This window comes from Buteo buteo, chromosome 16, assembly GCF_964188355.1.
Source record: "Buteo buteo chromosome 16, bButBut1.hap1.1, whole genome shotgun sequence".
Lineage (NCBI taxonomy): Eukaryota > Metazoa > Chordata > Aves > Accipitriformes > Accipitridae > Buteo > Buteo buteo.
In genome coordinates, this window is record NC_134186.1 from 16,389,474 (window position 1) to 16,408,533 (window position 19,060).

General features: G+C 38.5%; 1 protein-coding gene across 8 annotated transcripts in view; it reads left to right on the forward strand.

Annotated features, from left to right (window-relative positions):
• SOX6 (SRY-box transcription factor 6) overlaps window positions 1–19,060 on the forward strand; it is a 381,731-nt gene that overhangs the window by 268,606 nt on the left and 94,065 nt on the right. For 6 of the 8 annotated variants that reach the window (XM_075048005.1, XM_075048010.1, XM_075048011.1 and 3 more), the window contains one exon: window positions 10,522–10,645. In XM_075048005.1, coding sequence (XP_074904106.1) covers window positions 10,522–10,645 — 124 coding nt within the window. The remainder of the gene's footprint in view (window positions 1–10,521; window positions 10,646–19,060) is intronic. The other 2 variants (XM_075048008.1, XM_075048006.1) reach the window with 1 other exon arrangement.

Genomic DNA, 19,060 nt, shown 5'->3' on the forward strand with positions numbered 1-19,060 from the left:
ACACTGGGAAAACTCATTTATTAAATTTCATCAGAGCGAAGGGATGTTTTAATATGCCAGTCGCTAAGCACATCTGTGTGTGCACACAACTCCCAGTAACACTAATTGGAGTTGCATATGCAGATCAGCTGGAGAACAGAGTCTTAAATATAGAAAGCAGAGATTGGTATGGGCCACGCTCCGTTCTCGGGAGTGTGTCCTGCTCCACTGAAGTAAGTGGAGGTTTTGAGGCTCTCCCCCTGAGAGATGAACATTGCCCTTCTCCTGCTCAGTGTATAGTACCCGTTTAGTTCTTGTAGGAGTTTCCTAGGAGTAATATATTGCCAGAAGAAACTAGGGCTAAAAGACAGGTTTTTCTTATAAAGCCTTTGCATTATGAAAAAGGTTGTTTTCAATCTGAAAACTCAGATTTATAAACACTTAATTCATCAGTTCCCTGTGCCTTTCATTTGAAATAAACAGCCAGCAATATTATTTTAAAATAAGGCAGAAGGTGTAACAAAAATGAAGTAATGTTTTGAGAAATACGTGATTGATGATTAAAAAACAGAGAGAGAAGGGGGGGGGGGTGTCAGTCCAGCATTCATTAGTCAGGCAAAACTTCTATTTGAGCGTGCATTAAGTCAGGAAGACCAGACAGTGTGTCTGGAAAATTATTCTTTCTTTGAGAAGCAGTCTCTCAAAACTATTCCCTTGTTTCCTAAATCTGAAGGCATCCTTTGACTGACTTAGCTATTTTATATCTATTGATGCTAGAGAAAACAAAAGAAACTTTAAAACCTGGAAACATAAACATCATTGAACCACCCACTTTAAAGAAGAGAAAAAAAGGGAGGGGGGGCACGGAAAAGAAAGAAAGAAATCGCAGTGGATGTTTTCCAGGAGGGAACATGCTATGCTGTGTAAAGGGGGCTAGTGTAACAAGAAGTCATCTATTCTTGATTTCTTTAGACAGCTAGAGCTTTGTGCCTTGTCTAGTTTCTACATTTTAAGAGCTTGTTCTGTGTAGCAGAAATAATACAATAAATGGGTTTAACCACATTTGTCTCAGCTAGACAGTCTGCTTTGTCAAAGATTGCTGGTACAACATAAACAAATTATGTGTTTGTAGTGCTTTTCAATGAAAGCCTATCTAACAGAGTGGAGATTGTGTTTCGGCAGCTGTAGATTTAATCTCCTACCTGTCAGTTAAAGCAGGCATTTCCTGAGCAGATAAGGCCTGGCTGCAGAGGGGGAGCAGCCACAGCTGGACAAAGGGCCATTGTTATTGCCCCGTAACTCTATGTAGATTTGCCTGTGCGTTTCATCGCACCAACGCCAGCACGTTCGGGTTGCGGAGGAGCCAGCCCTTCGCCGCAGGTTCGCCAGGCAGACAGAACGGGAATTGCAGCACAGCTTTGTGCTATCGACTCCCACCGATTGGCACCAGCAACTGAAGAAAAGAGCCCAACTTTGAAAGCAGCCCCACTCTAACCTGAGTGTGATCATACGATTCGTGGCAAGGAGCTATTTGCAAGCCGAAAGCGGGCTTTAAATAACGCGGAGTTCTGACAAACCGGGGAAAGCCAGCAAACGGGAAGACTGGCATTCCTTCTTGAATATCAGGATCCTCTGCAGAAAAGGCAGCACAGCAGTGTGGATTTATGTCTGAAGTGTAGCTGCTGCTGGAACTTTAGCAGCCAAAGCTGGATAGGAGATACCTCACGCTCTTTTTAAATATGAGTTTCCTGGTTTTCTGCCTTATTTTACCTTTTTAATGATTTTGTTCTTTCCAAATGTTTTTGTAGATGAATCGTAAATGCTGTAGAAAGTTGAGGAGCCAGTCTAACTGATTTGAGCCAGACACAGTTGGCATAGGAAGGAAGCAAGCTGTGTGTATGTCGCTGGAAGTTTAGAAACTCTCTGTTGCTTGCTCCCAAATCTGCAATAATTACTGTATACCTAGTGGTGGCAATCACCTCAGTCATACTGTGCAAACACGCCAGTTTCTTGGAGCCTTTTCTGAGTAAAGATGGTCAGATCGTGTCAAAATCTGAGGAATCCTAGGAAGAGATGGAACAAATTAATTTTTGCATGCAATCAGTATTCCGATTTGACTTTGATCTCTAGACACAGGAACTTTCTGCATTAAACTAGTTCTCCACATAATTGCCTTTGGTAACCCTTTGTGTTTCGATCTAGACACTCCGTAAACATCATATGATTTCTGGAAGTTATCTAGGCTACTATTCTGCATGAAATCTCTTTCAAAATTATACAGAAGCAAGAATATTCTCACTAGGTGTGAATACCTCCTTTGACATAGCCTCTTGAATATTATCCATTTAGGCTTGAGGAAAAACATCAATACTCTTGTCTCTATGATAAAGAGAAAATTCAGAGAGGAGTAAATACCTCAAGAAATCAGCCATAGGCCTGGGGGGGGTGGGAACGGTGTCTACTTTTCACACCCGGGACTCACTTCCACCGTTGTACCCTGCCAGTATACAAGTGTTCGAGGGCTAAACCGCGTAACGCTGGCATGGCCCTGCTCTATAGCTGCCTCATTCTGATTTTTCATCAGAGCATGTCCCTCATTAGCCCTAGCTCTGCACTTTGGGTAGCTCTTCACACAATTGTGCGGCAAGGTGTAAAGGTTACAAGCAGCGGATGACAATGGAATTGGTTTCTAACCACTCTGTGTAGTCACTTCTGTGACTGAAAAAGAAAGCAAGACCTCTTTGAGTGTCCTCCTGTGTAAACTGTAGACGTAATCCTGTCCTCTGAATGCGTCTCTGAGCTTGAATTAATTAATAATTGTAAAGTACTCAAAAGCTCCGAGTGCTTATATGGTTACTATACAATATAGTTACAAACCTTGGAATATCACTGAAAATATAGAAAGCTTTAAAACCAATGTGCTGATCAAGAAGAAATTCTTCCCGTAGTGAAGTAAAATGGCAGAACTCCTGTTAGCATCAGTGACCCCCTGGATTTCAGATATATTCTGTCTTTGTTTAATGTAATGGTAAAACCCCAACCTGTTCTTTTGTTTTACCTTTTTTACCTCTATAGGGCAGAAGAAGTTTTGATCAGAGGCATTGAAAGAGGTTTCTGTTTTCATTCCCAGTTCTGCTGGAGCTATTCTTTAAAGTGAAAGATAATCCTTCCTTTAGCAATCATCAGTGTGGTGGCATTAGGTGATTTTTTTTTTTTTTATACTGTACATTGCAAGCCCTTCTATTGAGGGAATTAGTTTCATGTTAATAATGAGTGATGGCTACTATTCAAAAAAAAGAACTCTCTTGAAAGGATGTGGGGGGAAAACTCTGCTTGAAAGCACCAATATGAAATGCAAATTTTAAGGCTTCTCTTGCTCTAAATTTTTCCATCAATAGGAACTTTCAATGATGCACTCCAAAAATCTTTCACATTTTGATATCACCATGAAAACATAAGCTAATAAGGAATTTCTGACATAATTTATATTTAGATTTGAGCTGAAGTAATGGAGCTTCCGTATATAAAATATCAACAAGTATCATTAGGCTGCAATATTTTTCTTATTTTGGCATGAATAAGACAAGGTGCAAATGAGAAACATACATCTTCACTAGTCTTTGGAAATATCTGAAATAATTGACTTGCTCAGTCTTCTGTGATGGCTTGGTGACCACTAACTGTGACGATTTGCATAATAGTCAACTCTTCACTTCTGTAGAAATAACTGTTTGTATCTGATTAAAATTAGGACTGTTTTAGTTCTCTTGACTTTTCCAGAAGTTGCAGAAATAGAGATTTGCTGTTATGCTTTAACCAAACAAATGCACACATGGGGATAACAATATGCTGAGTTTATGCAGATTTTACAACACAAATCTGAATAAAATACCCACTAATAGACCCTTAAGGAGTAATAAACACACATGAATTTTCCTTAGTTGCACTTTAAAGTGATTTTAACATACTACTAGACCTTAACAATAATATTTAATTGACAAGATTATGCATTTCTATGGATTGAAAAGGTGGTAGATCTCTAATTCCAAATGAACTATAAATTCACTTTTGCATAACATGTTTTATTTATTTCTCTATAGCAGAGATGTTATCCATCCCTCCTAGTGAGAGTTTCTTAAAATACAGACAATTTAAATAGATTTAATTACCATTTATCATACTCTTAACTTCATGAGATCATCTTTAGTTGAATTCTGTATTTCCAGGTAGTCAAGGAGCTAGATAAAAGCTGGGCAATACAGTGAGAGGCTAATAGAAATGAAATGAGAGCTAGTGTTTAAAACTATTCTGTTTTCAGTGTGGTTGGTAGTGTTTTTCTGTTGCTCCCTTCTTTATGGCCCAAGTAGATGGAATTTAAGTTTAGTTCATTTAAAGTTTCAAAGTAGTGAGGAAGAAATAATAAAAAATAAGGATGCTCTGTTTCGCTCTATGATCATGGCTGCAATTTTCACATTAATGTTGTGGCCACTGCAGTAGACTTAAATCTCCAAATCATGCTGAAGCATTGGACAAATGGAAAAAATGATAGGGGAAAAGAAAGAAAATAGCAGTTACAATCCATTTACAAATTCAGTAGTGGGCTACATATTTTTCCTAGTATTTCCCGTATGAAATGTTCTCACTTTGCAAGTCTACGGTATCTTTTTTACAGTTTATTTGCCAACACTTCCCCTGGGATCTCATTGGCAGACATTTTCTTTGTGGCTCATGTACTTTCACTGAGAGGAAATATTTTTCAATTAGACTGTAGATAATCAGATGGCAGATAAATTAGAACAGAATATACCTCCCTATATAGATACAGCTCCAGTGATTCTATATTGCTAACAGGATCAGAAAGTAGCCTCTGAATAATTTTCGGTGTCAGAGCTCTGTCAACGTGATTTTCAGTGTCCTAGCTATGCTGTAGTGCCTGCATGCTCACTTTGGGTCTGTTGGAGCCCACCTTTCTTCAGCTGCCATTTCTCCACGCGCAGTCACAGTTCCTTCCCTGGGATTATTTATGCTAGAAGGGATTTCTCACTTAAGAGTTTGGGTCCACTCTCACATATTATCTTTACATTAGAGAATGTTAGGCATTGATGGTGCATTAATTCAAGGCCTTGAGGATTCATCAGTTACGCTTCTGAGCTCAGAACAAAAGGCCCAGCCACCACCCGCACGCAAAGTGGCCAGATCCGTTATAACTGAACTGGTCAGTTAACCCAGCCTTACAGTCACGTTGCTTCATCAGAACAGCATAAACCAAACAGCCAGACCATTAAATTATAACCAAAGAGACCTTTTTTATTTTTTTCAGTACAATTCTTCTGCAGTTTTTCTGAATAGATCATTTTAGGGACCAGAAAAGTGCTCAGTCATGACATGAGTTCATTACGGTAGTGGCACATTTCAGGAGGATATTTGGGCCCAAACCTGCAAAAATCTTATCACGTAGCTTCTTTTAAGCATATAAGTGATCCCACTGACTTTCACATATGTAAGTATTCATAGAAGAAGTTCCTACTTCTTTATGCAACGTGGTGCTTGCTTTCTTCCACAGTCACCAAAATGACTTAATCAAAATAAAATTCAAATTAACAAAACTTCTTATAGTTCTTCTCTTACAAAGAACAAGAAAAACATACACCAGTTATTGAAATAAACAAAATTCCAATAGTGGTATAAAAATAATAGTGCCATGTTTTATATACAGATTATTTAAAATGCAGATGAGGTAAATACATATAATATGCAGGGTATTAAAAAACTTGCAGTAGTAGTACTGGGCGCACAAACACTGCTTTCGGTGCCATTAAGTTTTTTAAAATGAATCAGACTAAAATGTAACCTGTGGAGCTATCAGCTAAAGTCATTATGTTCTATCATATAAACATGTATTTTGAGCATTCTGAAAATGCACATTCTTACTTGATACACTGCCATTACCTGGGAAACTCTTCTAGTACACTTAGTTTTTAAGTGAGAGAGTAGAAAATTTCAAACACATTTTTACTATGGAAATTAAAAGCTTAATGACTGCATGGACAGATTACAGTTGTAGTCTGGCTATACCAATTATTCTAGAAGTTAAAAAATCTTAGGTAGAAATTCAAGTTTAAAGCATGAGAAGTTTAAGCGTGTCTATGAATGAATTAGGTTCTCACAGAGGCTGCAACAGCACAAGGACAAAAGGTACTGTACATCCTATACTAAAGAAAAAAAGTCAATTCAGTAAATTCAAAGATTTGTTTCTCAGCTAACATGTGTTGGAGTAGTCTGTTAGATTCAATACAGATCTTAAGATTTCTACAAGTTTTGAACAGGGTCCAGAGATTTTATTGGTGAAAGAAGTGGAGGGCAATGGTTTTAAATAGCGATGTTGGATTATTGTAGGCAATTAGAGCATATTTAGCCTATCACACTGTTTTACACTATTGTTGGTTGTAATAAAAAAAAAAAGCTTTCAGGAAGGCATGAAATATTATAAAGATTGTGCTTACTCTCTCTCAAAAAGATGGCACTTAATTGTCCCCTTTATTGAAGTAAACTGTGCAACAGAGAAGCAACTTGTCAATTTGATCTTGAAAAGTTTGTGAGGAATTCTGCCACCATTATAGAGTGGGTTTCACTTCTGCTCTTGATCCTCACAGCTAAGCAGAAATGTGTGAGCTGCCTTTTTGCTTGCACTGCTGCCATCCTTTTCTCTGAATGCCTTTATTTCTCTAGCTGCAATGTTAGTTGTCGTAGAGGCAGCTTTGGTTTTTAAAGACAGAACCCTTCCTCTTCCTTAGTCTCACTAAATGTGCTGTGTTCCTTATCCGAAAGAGGCAGACCGTTTTCATTCAAGGCATTATTTTTGTATGACATATCCCTTTGGCTTCCATTTTCCATGCACAACACTAACCATCAATGACTTTTTAACAAGGAGGATTGCCCAGCCAACTTCTGAGATTAGCATTCACATGACTGTGGGACAAAGCACTGCAGATTTGCCTAGCTTATCAAACAGGCCACCAGCTTTTATTATTTCAGGGAGAATCAAATTGGAAGTTGCTTCTTGAACTAATCAGGGCTGATTTGCTCTAAAGTTGCTTCCTGACTTAGATGTCAGGCAAGGAAGTGCTGTAATCAGTTCCCAAGGGCCGTCAGAGTTGTGATGGGATATTAAAGGAATGGCACACTACCTTTTAAGAGTTTCCTAATCTTGGTGGCTTCTCATGTTTAACACAGTTAAACCTGAGCTTGTTGTATAGAAACAAAGATTAATTTTATGAGGTAGCTTTATATAAGAGATGCTTTTACTCTAGGTTGCAGAACGGAATTTTGGAAAGAATATATCCAGGTTTCCTCAGGGTTTGTACAGTTCAGTTAAAGATATAGACTGGCAGAATTGTTCAAAACCAAACATTTACTACCCATCACAAAAAAGAATAAATAATCTTCATGAAAGAGAAAATGAGTCCCCCTGAGTGTCACTGTTTGCATATTAGCCCATAGTACGGGCTCTGCCAAGTTACTCTCTGACTGACTGCTGCAGATGCTCTTTCTCAAGTATTCTGAGTGAGATCTTTAGTGCAAGTCTTCGGGGACAAACAATAGCACCTGTTCCTCACAAGATAGCAGCCCAGTTAGTCCATTCATGTATCTTTAATGAAGCTCTGGGGCAGATGGCAAAAAATGGCATCATCAACAACTTAGCACAGAGGAGACAAAAGGGGAAAGTGCCGATCCAACAATACGCTATTTTTACGAATGGGAAGAGACAGAGTCGGAGTGTTTCTCGGGCATCTGGTACAGTCTTGGTTTTCAGAAAGACCTGAGGAACATCTCAGCAATTAAAATTTCTGGGCATGTAGCCGATTTTATGAAGTATACCAATCAACCCCTCCTCCCAATTTCTCCCCCCTCAGTAAAATAAAAATAAAAATTAAAATAAAAAAATAATAAAAACCTCAGGAAGAAAAAAATGTCAAAAATGAAGGTGTCTACTGTTTTTTTGGCATTTATTTTACATCTTTAATAATTCAGTAACCAGTGATACTTGTACATTCTCTTCCTTTTTAATGCTTATTTGTGCTTTTCAGTTGACTTGTGCTGAAAATTGACACTTATGTACATAATAATTCTGGGTGAAACCAACATTTACCTAGGAATAGTATTTACTATGTGCCAGAGGGAAGACCCATGGGAGGGAATGGTTACCATTCAGTATGGGCTTTTTTCAACCTGTATAACTCTCAAGTGTAAACTCAAACTTACACTCCAAATGTAAGCCACCTTTAGCCAAAGTTACATTGATTTATATAGGCTGAGGACCTGATCCAGCATTCAGAGTAGTATTTCAAGGAAGAATAGCAGATAGCCAGAACATACAGTGGTATTTCTCCACACTTACTGAATTGCTTTTATTTGACAGTTAAAAAAAAGTCTTCTTGGATATGGTGGAGTGGGTCCAACTCTACAGGACTGCATTGGGCAATAACCATTGGGGGATTTGGTTATTATATGTTCAAATGATTATGTGACACTATGGTGCTAAGTATTGCTATGGGTATGTATGCGTCATCACTCTAACCACAGTACTCATTCTGATCTCTTCTGTGTCTTGTGAGATTGCGTTGGTGTCTTGTACCTTTGCAACGCCACGGAAATACTTTCTGCGTGTGGTGATTAAAAGGGATATTTCTTAAGTCTTGGGTCCATTTGATTAGACTGTAGTTGGGAACTACTGAAAATGATTGTAAGTTGTATTGTGTAGAATTCCTTCCAATATTTCCTAGAGTTGTTTCTATCAGACAAAACCTGTGGTTTTCACTTGCTGTACTCCTGTAGAGCCAGTGTGAAGGAACACCACACAGCAAAACCAGCACCATTTTATCAGAGGTAAATGCCTGTGCTGGGCACATGGGGATCAACTCCAATCTAACCAAGTTTAAGTCATATCCTAAAACGCACAGCCAGGCTTACCTCAGCTAAAATGAGAGAAATAGCTGCTCAAAGCTAGTTTCTTTCACGCCCCAGTGCCATAGCAGTAATTGCACAAAGACCTTTTTATTATAAGTTGATTTTCCTGAGAAATGGATTCAAAAAAATACTGTAAAGTGTTTATTTTTTGCTTGACCTTTATTAACCTACATCTTAGGGCTTTCCCAAGAGAAGAGTTGTTGGTAAATTAACCCTCATAGACACACACAGTAGCATTTCTGCACTGCATCAATGGTTGTGAAAGTAATGGGGATATGACAAGAAAATTTGGCACTATTTAAACAATGTCATAGGTCAACATATGGGATTTGACCAAAAACGTTTTTTAGGAATTAAATGAAAAAAAAATTGCTTGAAGTGTACTTTAACTTTTTAATAGTATTTAATGCCACTGATTTATGGTAGGATGAGGGCAAATTTTTTTTTCTGCCTAACCCCCCAATTTCTTCCTACATTTACTAGCTTTGATATATAAACCGTTATATGTTTGCTTAACTACTAATCAGAAAAATCATAGTCAAACCCTTGGGTACTTCTCGGGTTAAGGAATGATGGATAAAAACTCCTTGTGATCCTAGCCACTGTCTCTGAAACACATGTAGCATAAATTAAGGAACTAGGAAATTAACCTGTGGTTTTAACAAATATGATTCTATCATATCTCCTGTTTTCTATATGTTGAATACAAATGCTGGTATAAGGTGAAGAATGTTTTGCTTTCACATGTTTGTGCTTTTTGATACATTTATTAAGGTCAAATTAAATTTGATATAGTAGTTTTTATTCTGAAATGGTCTCTGAATACAGCTCTATAATTACCAAGCTACATGATAGTGCATAAAGCTGTAAAACTGCTTAGACAGACAAGCAATTTATATGTTATAGTGAGGTGTGTATGGCAAAGGATGTTAGTTTAATTGGGAGCCAAGATGTTGGGGCCTTAAATCTTAAGAGCTGGGGTGTTGACTAGAAGACTATTTAATACTGTGGTGAGATTTTGAAATAACATACCTGAGTTGTTTGTATATATATATATGTATATGTATGTATATATGAACAATATAACGTTGTAAGATCTCAGAATTAAAATTGCCCTAAGGATACTAAAATTCGAACCTCAAAGTAGCTACTGAATTGTTAGGTTATTTCTAAAATGCTTGTCACTGCTGTCTGTGACCAAAGATGAGAAAGCTTGTGAAAAATTAATGGAAATACCTACCACTCTTCTTTTTAAAGAACCTATGGTGTGTTAGAAAGGTTTTGTACCTTTTTACCTTGTGCCAGGACAGGGAATATTAATTAAAAAAAAAAAAAAAAAAAAGAGAACCGGGAAGAAATAGGAAAACGTGCAGTTCACTGAGACTGTTACACCTTTGACACTGAGGGAAAACAATGTTAGTGAGGGCTTTGATGTGATAATGTGAAATTGGCAGGGATTACATTAAGGCAAAGGTTCTGTGGGACTGTGTGAACACAAGAACACTATCAGTACTGGAGAAATACCTGTCAAGACAAATTTGTGCTATTTCTGATCAGAGGCTCTCTTCTGTTTAGCAGGTTCAGGGTCACATGCCTCCGCTCATGATCCCAATTTTTCCACACGACCAGCGGACACTGGCAGCGGCTGCTGCAGCCCAGCAGGGATTCCTCTTCCCCCCAGGAATAACTTACAAGCCAGGTAAGCTGACAGGGATGTGAAGCTATTTAACATTTTAAGATATTAACTGTAGCTTCTTGTGTGATCTGTCTCGTATAGATGATATTACACAACAGGCATAGCTGCTTGGAAATGATGTGGAGTTTTGCAAATCCACTTGAAAAAACCTTCTGGTTTGAAGGAGGTGGATGTAGTATTGGTTATTGAACATCATGGTTTTTTTACCTTTATTTCCCAAAAAATCATTTGCTCTAAATACATTGGCCCACTCGCCAAGTAATTTGCATCTGGTCTGCCCCATGTCATTATACAAAAGCTACGTATCTTTAATTAATTCTGTTATCTTCAGTATACTTGTCTTTTGTGCCAAAATTCTTACTCTTAATTAGTGATAAAAGTCAGAGGAAGTATAATTTAATTAGTAGGCTTCAAATGGGCAACTTTTTGTTTGATTTCGATCTGAATAATAAAAGGTTTCAGTAGTTCAGTCCCAGTCATCTTTCAGACTTGTAACAGGTCACATAACCTTGCGGTGAAATATGTTTTGAGATGATTTAGCCAATGTTATGATTTCTTTCTTTTTTCCTCCAAGTTTACAGGACTCCTGGGGAATTCAATTAGGGATATAATGGTTTGAAGCTACTTTCAGAGCCTCCTTGTAAACAGGGCTTTAAATGTTTAAAGACACATTGCCAAAGGAATTCAATGTAGGAAGATAGTTAAGTAAATAAAAGTTAACCTTATTTTCATTTGTACATTCTTTGTAAGTGACCTCAGTTGAGAAGCAGCAACCTTATTTTGCTCATTAATAGTATTCGCTGTCAAGCTGCCTTTAGCATATTAACCTGATAACTAATAACTACAAAACGTAAATACCAGTTTCTTTTTTTGACATTAAATATGAAATGTACAAAGTAAAGCATTGATCCTGCTCCCACTGATGTTGGTGGTTGTTTTGCTGTTGACTGCAGCAGGAGCAGGGTCAAATCCAAAGTAAAGCCTCATAACAGATGATGTAAACAGCATACTAATTAAAAGCCAGGTTGAACCTAAAATCTTTTCTAGTGAGTTTACTTAATATTAGATGAAGTGAGGCCAAGCAGGATTTCAGCAAGCATTTCCGCTTCTCCTACTCCCTTCTGCCTCTTTAGTCTAGAGACATTCCTCTTTAAACACAGAATCTTTGTCCAGTTATTCTCTTACCTTCAGGTTTAGAAATCCCAAAGTTCTTCTCCAATTTGACAAACTGGTGCATTGTACGCAGGAACCAGTTAATGGAGCTCTGAAAGGCAGGTAGCTCTAGATGGCACAGGATGATGGTTATTCACACACATCACCACCTCACAACAGTTGGGGACCAAAGTGAAGAATATTTTGTCTCCAAAGATGTAAAGAGTTGCCAGTTGTGGAAATTGTCTACAACACCCTGGCTAATACCTTTTTTCTAACAGACAAGAGAAAGCATGTGCTTTAGTTTCCTTGCTTTTCCCTTTTTAATCTGAAATGTTTTCTGAGTAGTGACTATTAATGATTAAGCTGCTGCTGTGCTTCCCCCTGAAAGGTGATATGTCAAATCACATCGTGTTGATTTTGGCTCTGTAGGCTACTTGGTACAATAATGACTCAAGAAGAAGAGTACCAGCATGATTTCCTGCACAGGAACAGATTTCTGCACTTACTTTAAACTGTTCCTTACAGTACCTATGCTAACACTTTATTGAGCTTATACTGCTTTACCTGTGATCCTGTTGACCTTATAGCAGAAGGTGATACAGCTTTAGGGCTTTTTTTTGCTTGCCCGAATGCAGAAAAAGAAATCTATAACAAATGTTAATAGATTGAAGTGCAGACAGAAATCAAGGCCTAGATATCTCAGAACACAGGTAAGCTGTTTGCTAGTACGTTAGTGGTTTATATCCAGCTGATGCTAGTAAGGACCAGAAGTCACAATGATCTGATTATACCCAATGGCTTGCAAGAAATAAGAATAACTATATATTTAATATATTTATTAAATTCTACAGCATGTGTGGCAAAGGTAGCTGGGCAGGTTAGTAGTTTCTGTTGGAGAGATATCATGATAAAAAAACTGCTGTAACTACACTTCGTATTGATTAATTCCTATTTTTGGCACTCTCGGCACAGTAGTTAAGGAATTAATGAAACTGGAGATTAAGCTATACTCTTTCATAGAGAGGGTTCTTCAAAGTCGTTTCTGAGGAATATTTATGAACTTGACTGCTACTACCTGTACTCTTCTCCTTTTGTGAGAAATGAAACTTTCACCTCTAGAACTGTCAGTTTAGACTCACTCATACTTCTGAGGAAAGATAGGAGATGGATTAACTCTTCAGATACTTACCATTTTCTTTTTGGTTGCCCATTTCATTTCCATTTCATTTTACTCTAGTTTGATGTAGGCAAGACTAAGCTTTGACAGTGCCAGTTTTCCTTGACACTCAGAAAATACAGTGAGAGGGATTTCAGTAACAGGAGCTGTGGGAACTAAGTGCTTTTGAAACTGACTGTGTCATTTAGGGAATGTCAAATATTGTGTGCGCACAGCGACTTTATTTGCTTTGCGTGCAAAATGGGCTAGATATAAGCCAACTCCGACTTGGAAGTGGCATATCAGTGTTAGTGTGGCAGTGCAGCCAAGATGAGCAGTCCTGCCTTGGTGCACAAGCCGGGGTATGATTATGTCCGCATGTCCATGCAGATATACCTTCATGGGCTAAGTGGGAACCAATTTCATGGCTGTTTAGTTCAATGCCAAGATGGCAGTTACCAAACACTGCTGCAGATCTGCATTTAAACTCTATGCCTTGAAGTAAGAAAATAGTATTCCTAAACCAAGGTACACTACATCATGCCTTCAGTGGAAGGACCTCTAGAAGAGAGGACAGTTTAGTAGATTCTGAGGCCCTTCCAGCACATAGACAGTTAGTTGCTCCCGAACTCCTGAGCTCAGAAAGTCATTACGAATAGAAATCTCGATGAATTGCTGATATACAGCTATAATTTGTATTAAAGCTTAACAGGACAGAGTTTCTTATTGCCTGGCAGGATCTATAACATGAAGTGGCTGTAGCTCTCCCCCCATAATTTGGAACTCTAGGAGGTGAAACAGGCCAAAGTTAGCAAGTGCTGATGACAAGTAATAATTACATTAGAAAAAAAATCCCCAAAGTCCCATGCTTCCTTATGTATCTCGAAGTCATGTAATATAATTTTCCGGCATGGTAAGTACTAATTGAGAAATCAGAGCTGCATAGACCACCTAATTAATTTTTTATACATATTTCAGTATTTATACTGTATACTGGATTAATTAAAACTTTAGGGCACTGTGCATCTCAAATGACTGTTGTGACTATTGACCTGCAGGCACTTGACGAGCCTCGCAGAGTACCTGGTTGTGGGGGTTGCCGCTTATTCCAGTAGGAAGCTAAGAGTGGCAGCTGTTAGGAAGCTAATACTTGCCCAGAGATGCTACAGAGTTAATATAATTATTTTACAATCCAAGTACAGCAAAGCAACTGCACTGGCTTTCTGACTGTGACCACTATACTTACTACTTGGAACTGGTGGGTAGCATAAATATCATTATACCTCCTCTCCCAGAGCAAATTTCCCTTCACTTAACGAACCACACGCATCCAGGAAAAGTTAGTGAGCTGGAGTATCCTTGAATGTGATTAGCGTGTCCCCATTAGTGCCCTGGGTCAAGAGGAGAAGACGGTGAGTGGGATAAGGAGGAAGACAGTTCCCCCCTCCATCTTGCAGTGCCTAAAGTATTACTTCCTTCAAGTTTTGTGGCTAAGAGGAAATGGGGAAGTAGGATAACGATGGAGTAAAAATACAGAGTAATGCTGAGCAGAAGCCAGACCATACTTTGAGCAGAGCTCAAACAGAGCTACGGTTTGCTCTGAGCAGGGAGTGGGAGGGCCGCTCTCCATGCTGGCTGCATAATGGCAGTCCATTTGAGTTGGAAATGAATGATCACTTTTGCTTGATAATCTTCTGCAAGTCTTTTGTGTTATATCAGTTCTTTACCAGATGTGGAAAGTATCTCTGAAAAAGATTATTGAAAATAGGGACACTGAGGTATGGAGATTGTAAACCTCTATTTAAAAGGGTTTGTAGAGTGATGTGCCGCAGTGTATTTTCAAAGCATTTCTTCATATTTCATACATACAGTATATGAAGACCATGATTAGAATGGCTAAGAAACAACTCCTGTCTCCTTACCTAGGTCATTCTGATTTATACACAAAAATAATTTGCCAGAGATTTTACTATGCTGGCAACACAATGAAATGTGAAAATGGAGACTGTTTTCCTAGGCTGGTGGCAAAATAGTGAGAAAGGGAGCCAATGTTTTGGCCTGGTTCTGTTCCTACTTGCACTGGGGCAAATCAAAAGTAACTCCTTTGAAATCAACAAAAGGAAAATTAGCTAAAGCACAACAAACAAAACTGTCAGGCTTAGTGTCATCCGGCTGCACTTCAGAACATTCCAATACTGTGAGATGTTTGTCATCAAACTAATTAAACTCCTAGATTACAGTAGCTAATCCACATAACTAACATCATCTTAGATCTGCTGGATTTCACTGATGTCCATCATTGCAGTTTCCATTTGGAACAGGCCTTTCAGAAGTTTTTCCTAAAGCTGTAAGGTGGTTTAAATTTTAGACAGCACAGCACTCTGTTTTCAGTAGGCTGCTGTTCCTCTTGGCAGGTGAGAACAGAAAGCGTACATCAAATCAACTGTGTACTGAGTTGGCCGTGTATCTCTGCATGGCAGAGGTGCTGCATGAGTCTTGTTTCTAATGGAAATTCCCCAGGACTGAGTTAAAGTCTGTCATGTGTTCCCTGTTGGGATTTACTGGTTGGAACAAGGAATCCGTAACCTCAGGATTTGTTGTAGCAATCCATATGTGCCTCACTCCTAAATGTTGAGGTAAGAGCTGGAAGTGGTAGTAGGCAGCAGAATATTTTCAGCTGGGATTTTGCACTGGAGTTCTTTACCTGAAGAGAGACAATTGTTGGGGCAACTGATTTTGCTGCGACAGGATGATGGCAATAAGGCAGTGCTGTGGCAAACCCTGCTCAGAACAAAGGCAGAACTGAGGTAGTGTCATCGGACAGAGGAGATGCTCCATAGTATTGCCTTAGCCAGTTACCTCTGTTAACATCTTCCTCAATCCTGATGCCACTGCACAAATGAAATGCATGCCCTATGTGGGAATACTGCAGGTGTGGGCATCTGTATCCCTGCTGTATCCCAACAACACCCTGAGGAGAGGTAAGCTGTCCTCGGTCACTGCATTATGCCTGGGAGGGTAGGGCCCTGGGATTTGTGACCTCTCACACCCCTTCCAACTCCTTTTCCTGTTATTCTGAGATTCCGCATGGAGAGTGAGCAAGTGGCAGTTTGAGATCCATGCGTGAAGAGACGGATTTTAAGTTACAATCCCCAAATGGGGTACCCATCATCAAACCGAAAGCTTTGTAAGTCAGATGAGGAGAGTCAGCTTGTGTCTTAAAACTATGTTTTAGCAAAGACGGGTAATAGAGCAACACCCTCCCCCTATCCTGAGTCTCACAAGAGCCAGACATCCTTCTTTCCTCACAGCTCACAAAGCCTTGATCTGGAAACTGAGTCCATACATCCTATAAATAAAGTCCACCAAGCTTCATCACTTCATCCAAGACAAAAAGAAACATTCACATTATTTCTAGGTAAAATAGCATGGTACAATTGCTCGCTGCTTTTATTCATTTGGAAATGTTGCTCAACCTGACAAATGAAACAGAAGTCTGGCATACTTTTCCATGGCTTGTAAATACCAATTTGTATATAAACAACAGCAGCCAAATGTAAATAGACAATCAGTGCAGCAAGGAGATTGAAGAGATCAGTTTGCAAAACGTGACAGATTTTCTTCTTCTGGCATTCTTCTCCCTCCTGGTTATCAAAGGCCAGCGCACACCGGTACCTAGAGCAGACCTGTTTGAACGTGTTCTGCCGCCTTTTGTACAAATTTAAAAGAATGGATCCTCACGCAAGCATTCCAAATCGAGAAACAAATTTGAAAAAAATTGCTAAAATACATTGACTGCTTTCTTTCCAAGACAGCTACTGAGACACTTCTTGATCCATTCTTGCACTGACAAAATGAGAGAGGGAAATAGGTACCTCGTGTAATTAAAAATTAAAACCAGTCCATTCCCTGCATGCTCAGGTTCCTCAAGGGAGAAGAAAGTACCTTTGCTCTGCTTTTACTGCTTGGTGTCAGCAAAGTACTCCAGAGCTGAAAGAGTATTAATTTTTGTTCTCAGCACAAAGATACTGCTAACATACCAGGACTTTGCCATAATTTAGCATGTTAAAATGAGAGGGGAGAGGGACAGTATTACGTTGTAATAACAAATAAATGGCGTAACTATAAAATTATTTTTCCCGTAACAAAAGAAAGAACTGTAGCCAGCAGGTGAGCAAGAGAACACTACAGGGTGTGGTTGTGTGTGTGTGTGCGTGTGTGTGTAAAATAGCCGGCTATTTCAAACCATAGGAGCATGACAACTGTGAAAAAGGAGTGCCGCAGGGAATTCTTTTAGAGTTTGATTTTTTTAAAAATATGTTTGACATGGAAAATGTTTTAGTACAAATAAAGCAACTGGTATTGAACTTAAAAAGTGTATGTGGAGGGGGAGGGAGAAAGAAGAGATTGCTGTGTGGAATGGGAATGAATAATTCATGATATTTAAAGAAAGAATGCCTCTGAAATGTTCTGCAAGGCAGTCCATGCTGATAACTCTGATGGTTATTCCCCCCCATTTAAAGCATCATTAATTCAACATCTTTGTAATTTTTTTAAAACCTTGTAAGATATTTCTGAAAGAAACTTTATTTAACTTAGATTAAGATCTTATTTATTCAGATAATTTCTTATAAATATCAAAGAGATGAGTAGAATTATTTAACCATAAACAGACAGCTTTAGTACTTTAAGAAAAGGATCTAGGGGTTTTTTTTGTTGCCCTTTTTTTTTTTTGTTTTTTAAGAAAAAAACCCCAACATCATTGCAAACTAAAATCAACCTCATGGAAGGGGGAAAATAAGAGGAGATATTTTGAACATTACTCCATAGGACACCAGTACAATATAGTGTTAGTGAATGCATTGTAGCAGAGCTCCATATGCAATCAGAATCCAATTGTTACTGGACTGTGTACAAGCACATACTGTGCTCAATGGTCTGATGAGGTATTATGGATATGATGCAAAGAAACCTTGTGTATTAGACATGTACAATTTATTAAAAAAGTGAAACAGCTGAACATTTAAACTAGACTGAACACAATAGCACTTCAGGTGGTAAAAAGGGAGAGTTCTGAGGAATCCAGCATCTGCAAAGACTTCATCTATCGTTATTTATTTGAGAGGGTTGGCAAAAAAATCTAACTCTTGGAATGTCCTGATTATATTATTTTGGATTTCTGTATTTTCCTTCATTGCTACATTCTGCTTTCAGTGTGGAAAAGTTCATGTAAAACAGACTGATTATTGTAAATCTCAAAAATGTATAGAGGAGCAGCCTGTTAAAACGTAGCCTACAGATAGTACATAACACTGACTTTAAGTAGCTTGAGCCAAAGTGATATTCCAATAAATCATAGTTAATGTGTAATTTATCCATCACTGTATTAGTTTTTATATTACAGATTACACTGCTAAACTATTTCAACCTTCCTTCATTCTTTACGTTGACTAAGTCTCAGTGGCACTGTGTGATGCATTGTTGCAGTGGCTCCCAAGTAGGAACACCCGTAGGTGCTATAACGTTGCAAAGCTTCTTTTGGATCAGTAGTATCTCTTACTTTCTGGAGTATTTGTTGTCTCCTCAATGCAGAGGGCACACATTTTCAGTTTTGAGTGAAGAGAACACAGAAACTTTAGTGCCTGAATCTTCATGTAACTGAACAACTATCTGATCTATCAGCGTCAGTAGGGTCCCGGATCTAAAAGAAAGTTAAAATTATATTTCAAGCTGTTTTAAAAAGTGATTTAATTTTGTTTTTCTCTATGGCTACCTTAAAGGAGTTGTCCCAAGACAGAGAACCTCAAAGCAAAACAAGAAGAAACCTCAACCTGTGTTGAGCCGGCTAGGTAGCTTTCCCAGGAAAAAGCCACTCGATACTGAAAAGAAATCACCCTGCCTTAAACAGGGCTGAAATATCTCCGGTTATAACAAATTTCTCCTGTTTCAAGAAACATGTGGCAGCACCAATTTTTTTCCTCTGGGAACCACTGGGGTTTCCTGGGGTATCTTGTCTGTGTGTCTCTGGCCTTAAGGCCCATCTTGTGCCGAAGCTTACACGCTTGATTAGAACATTTGCTTTTGAAAATTAAAATCACGAGTATCAC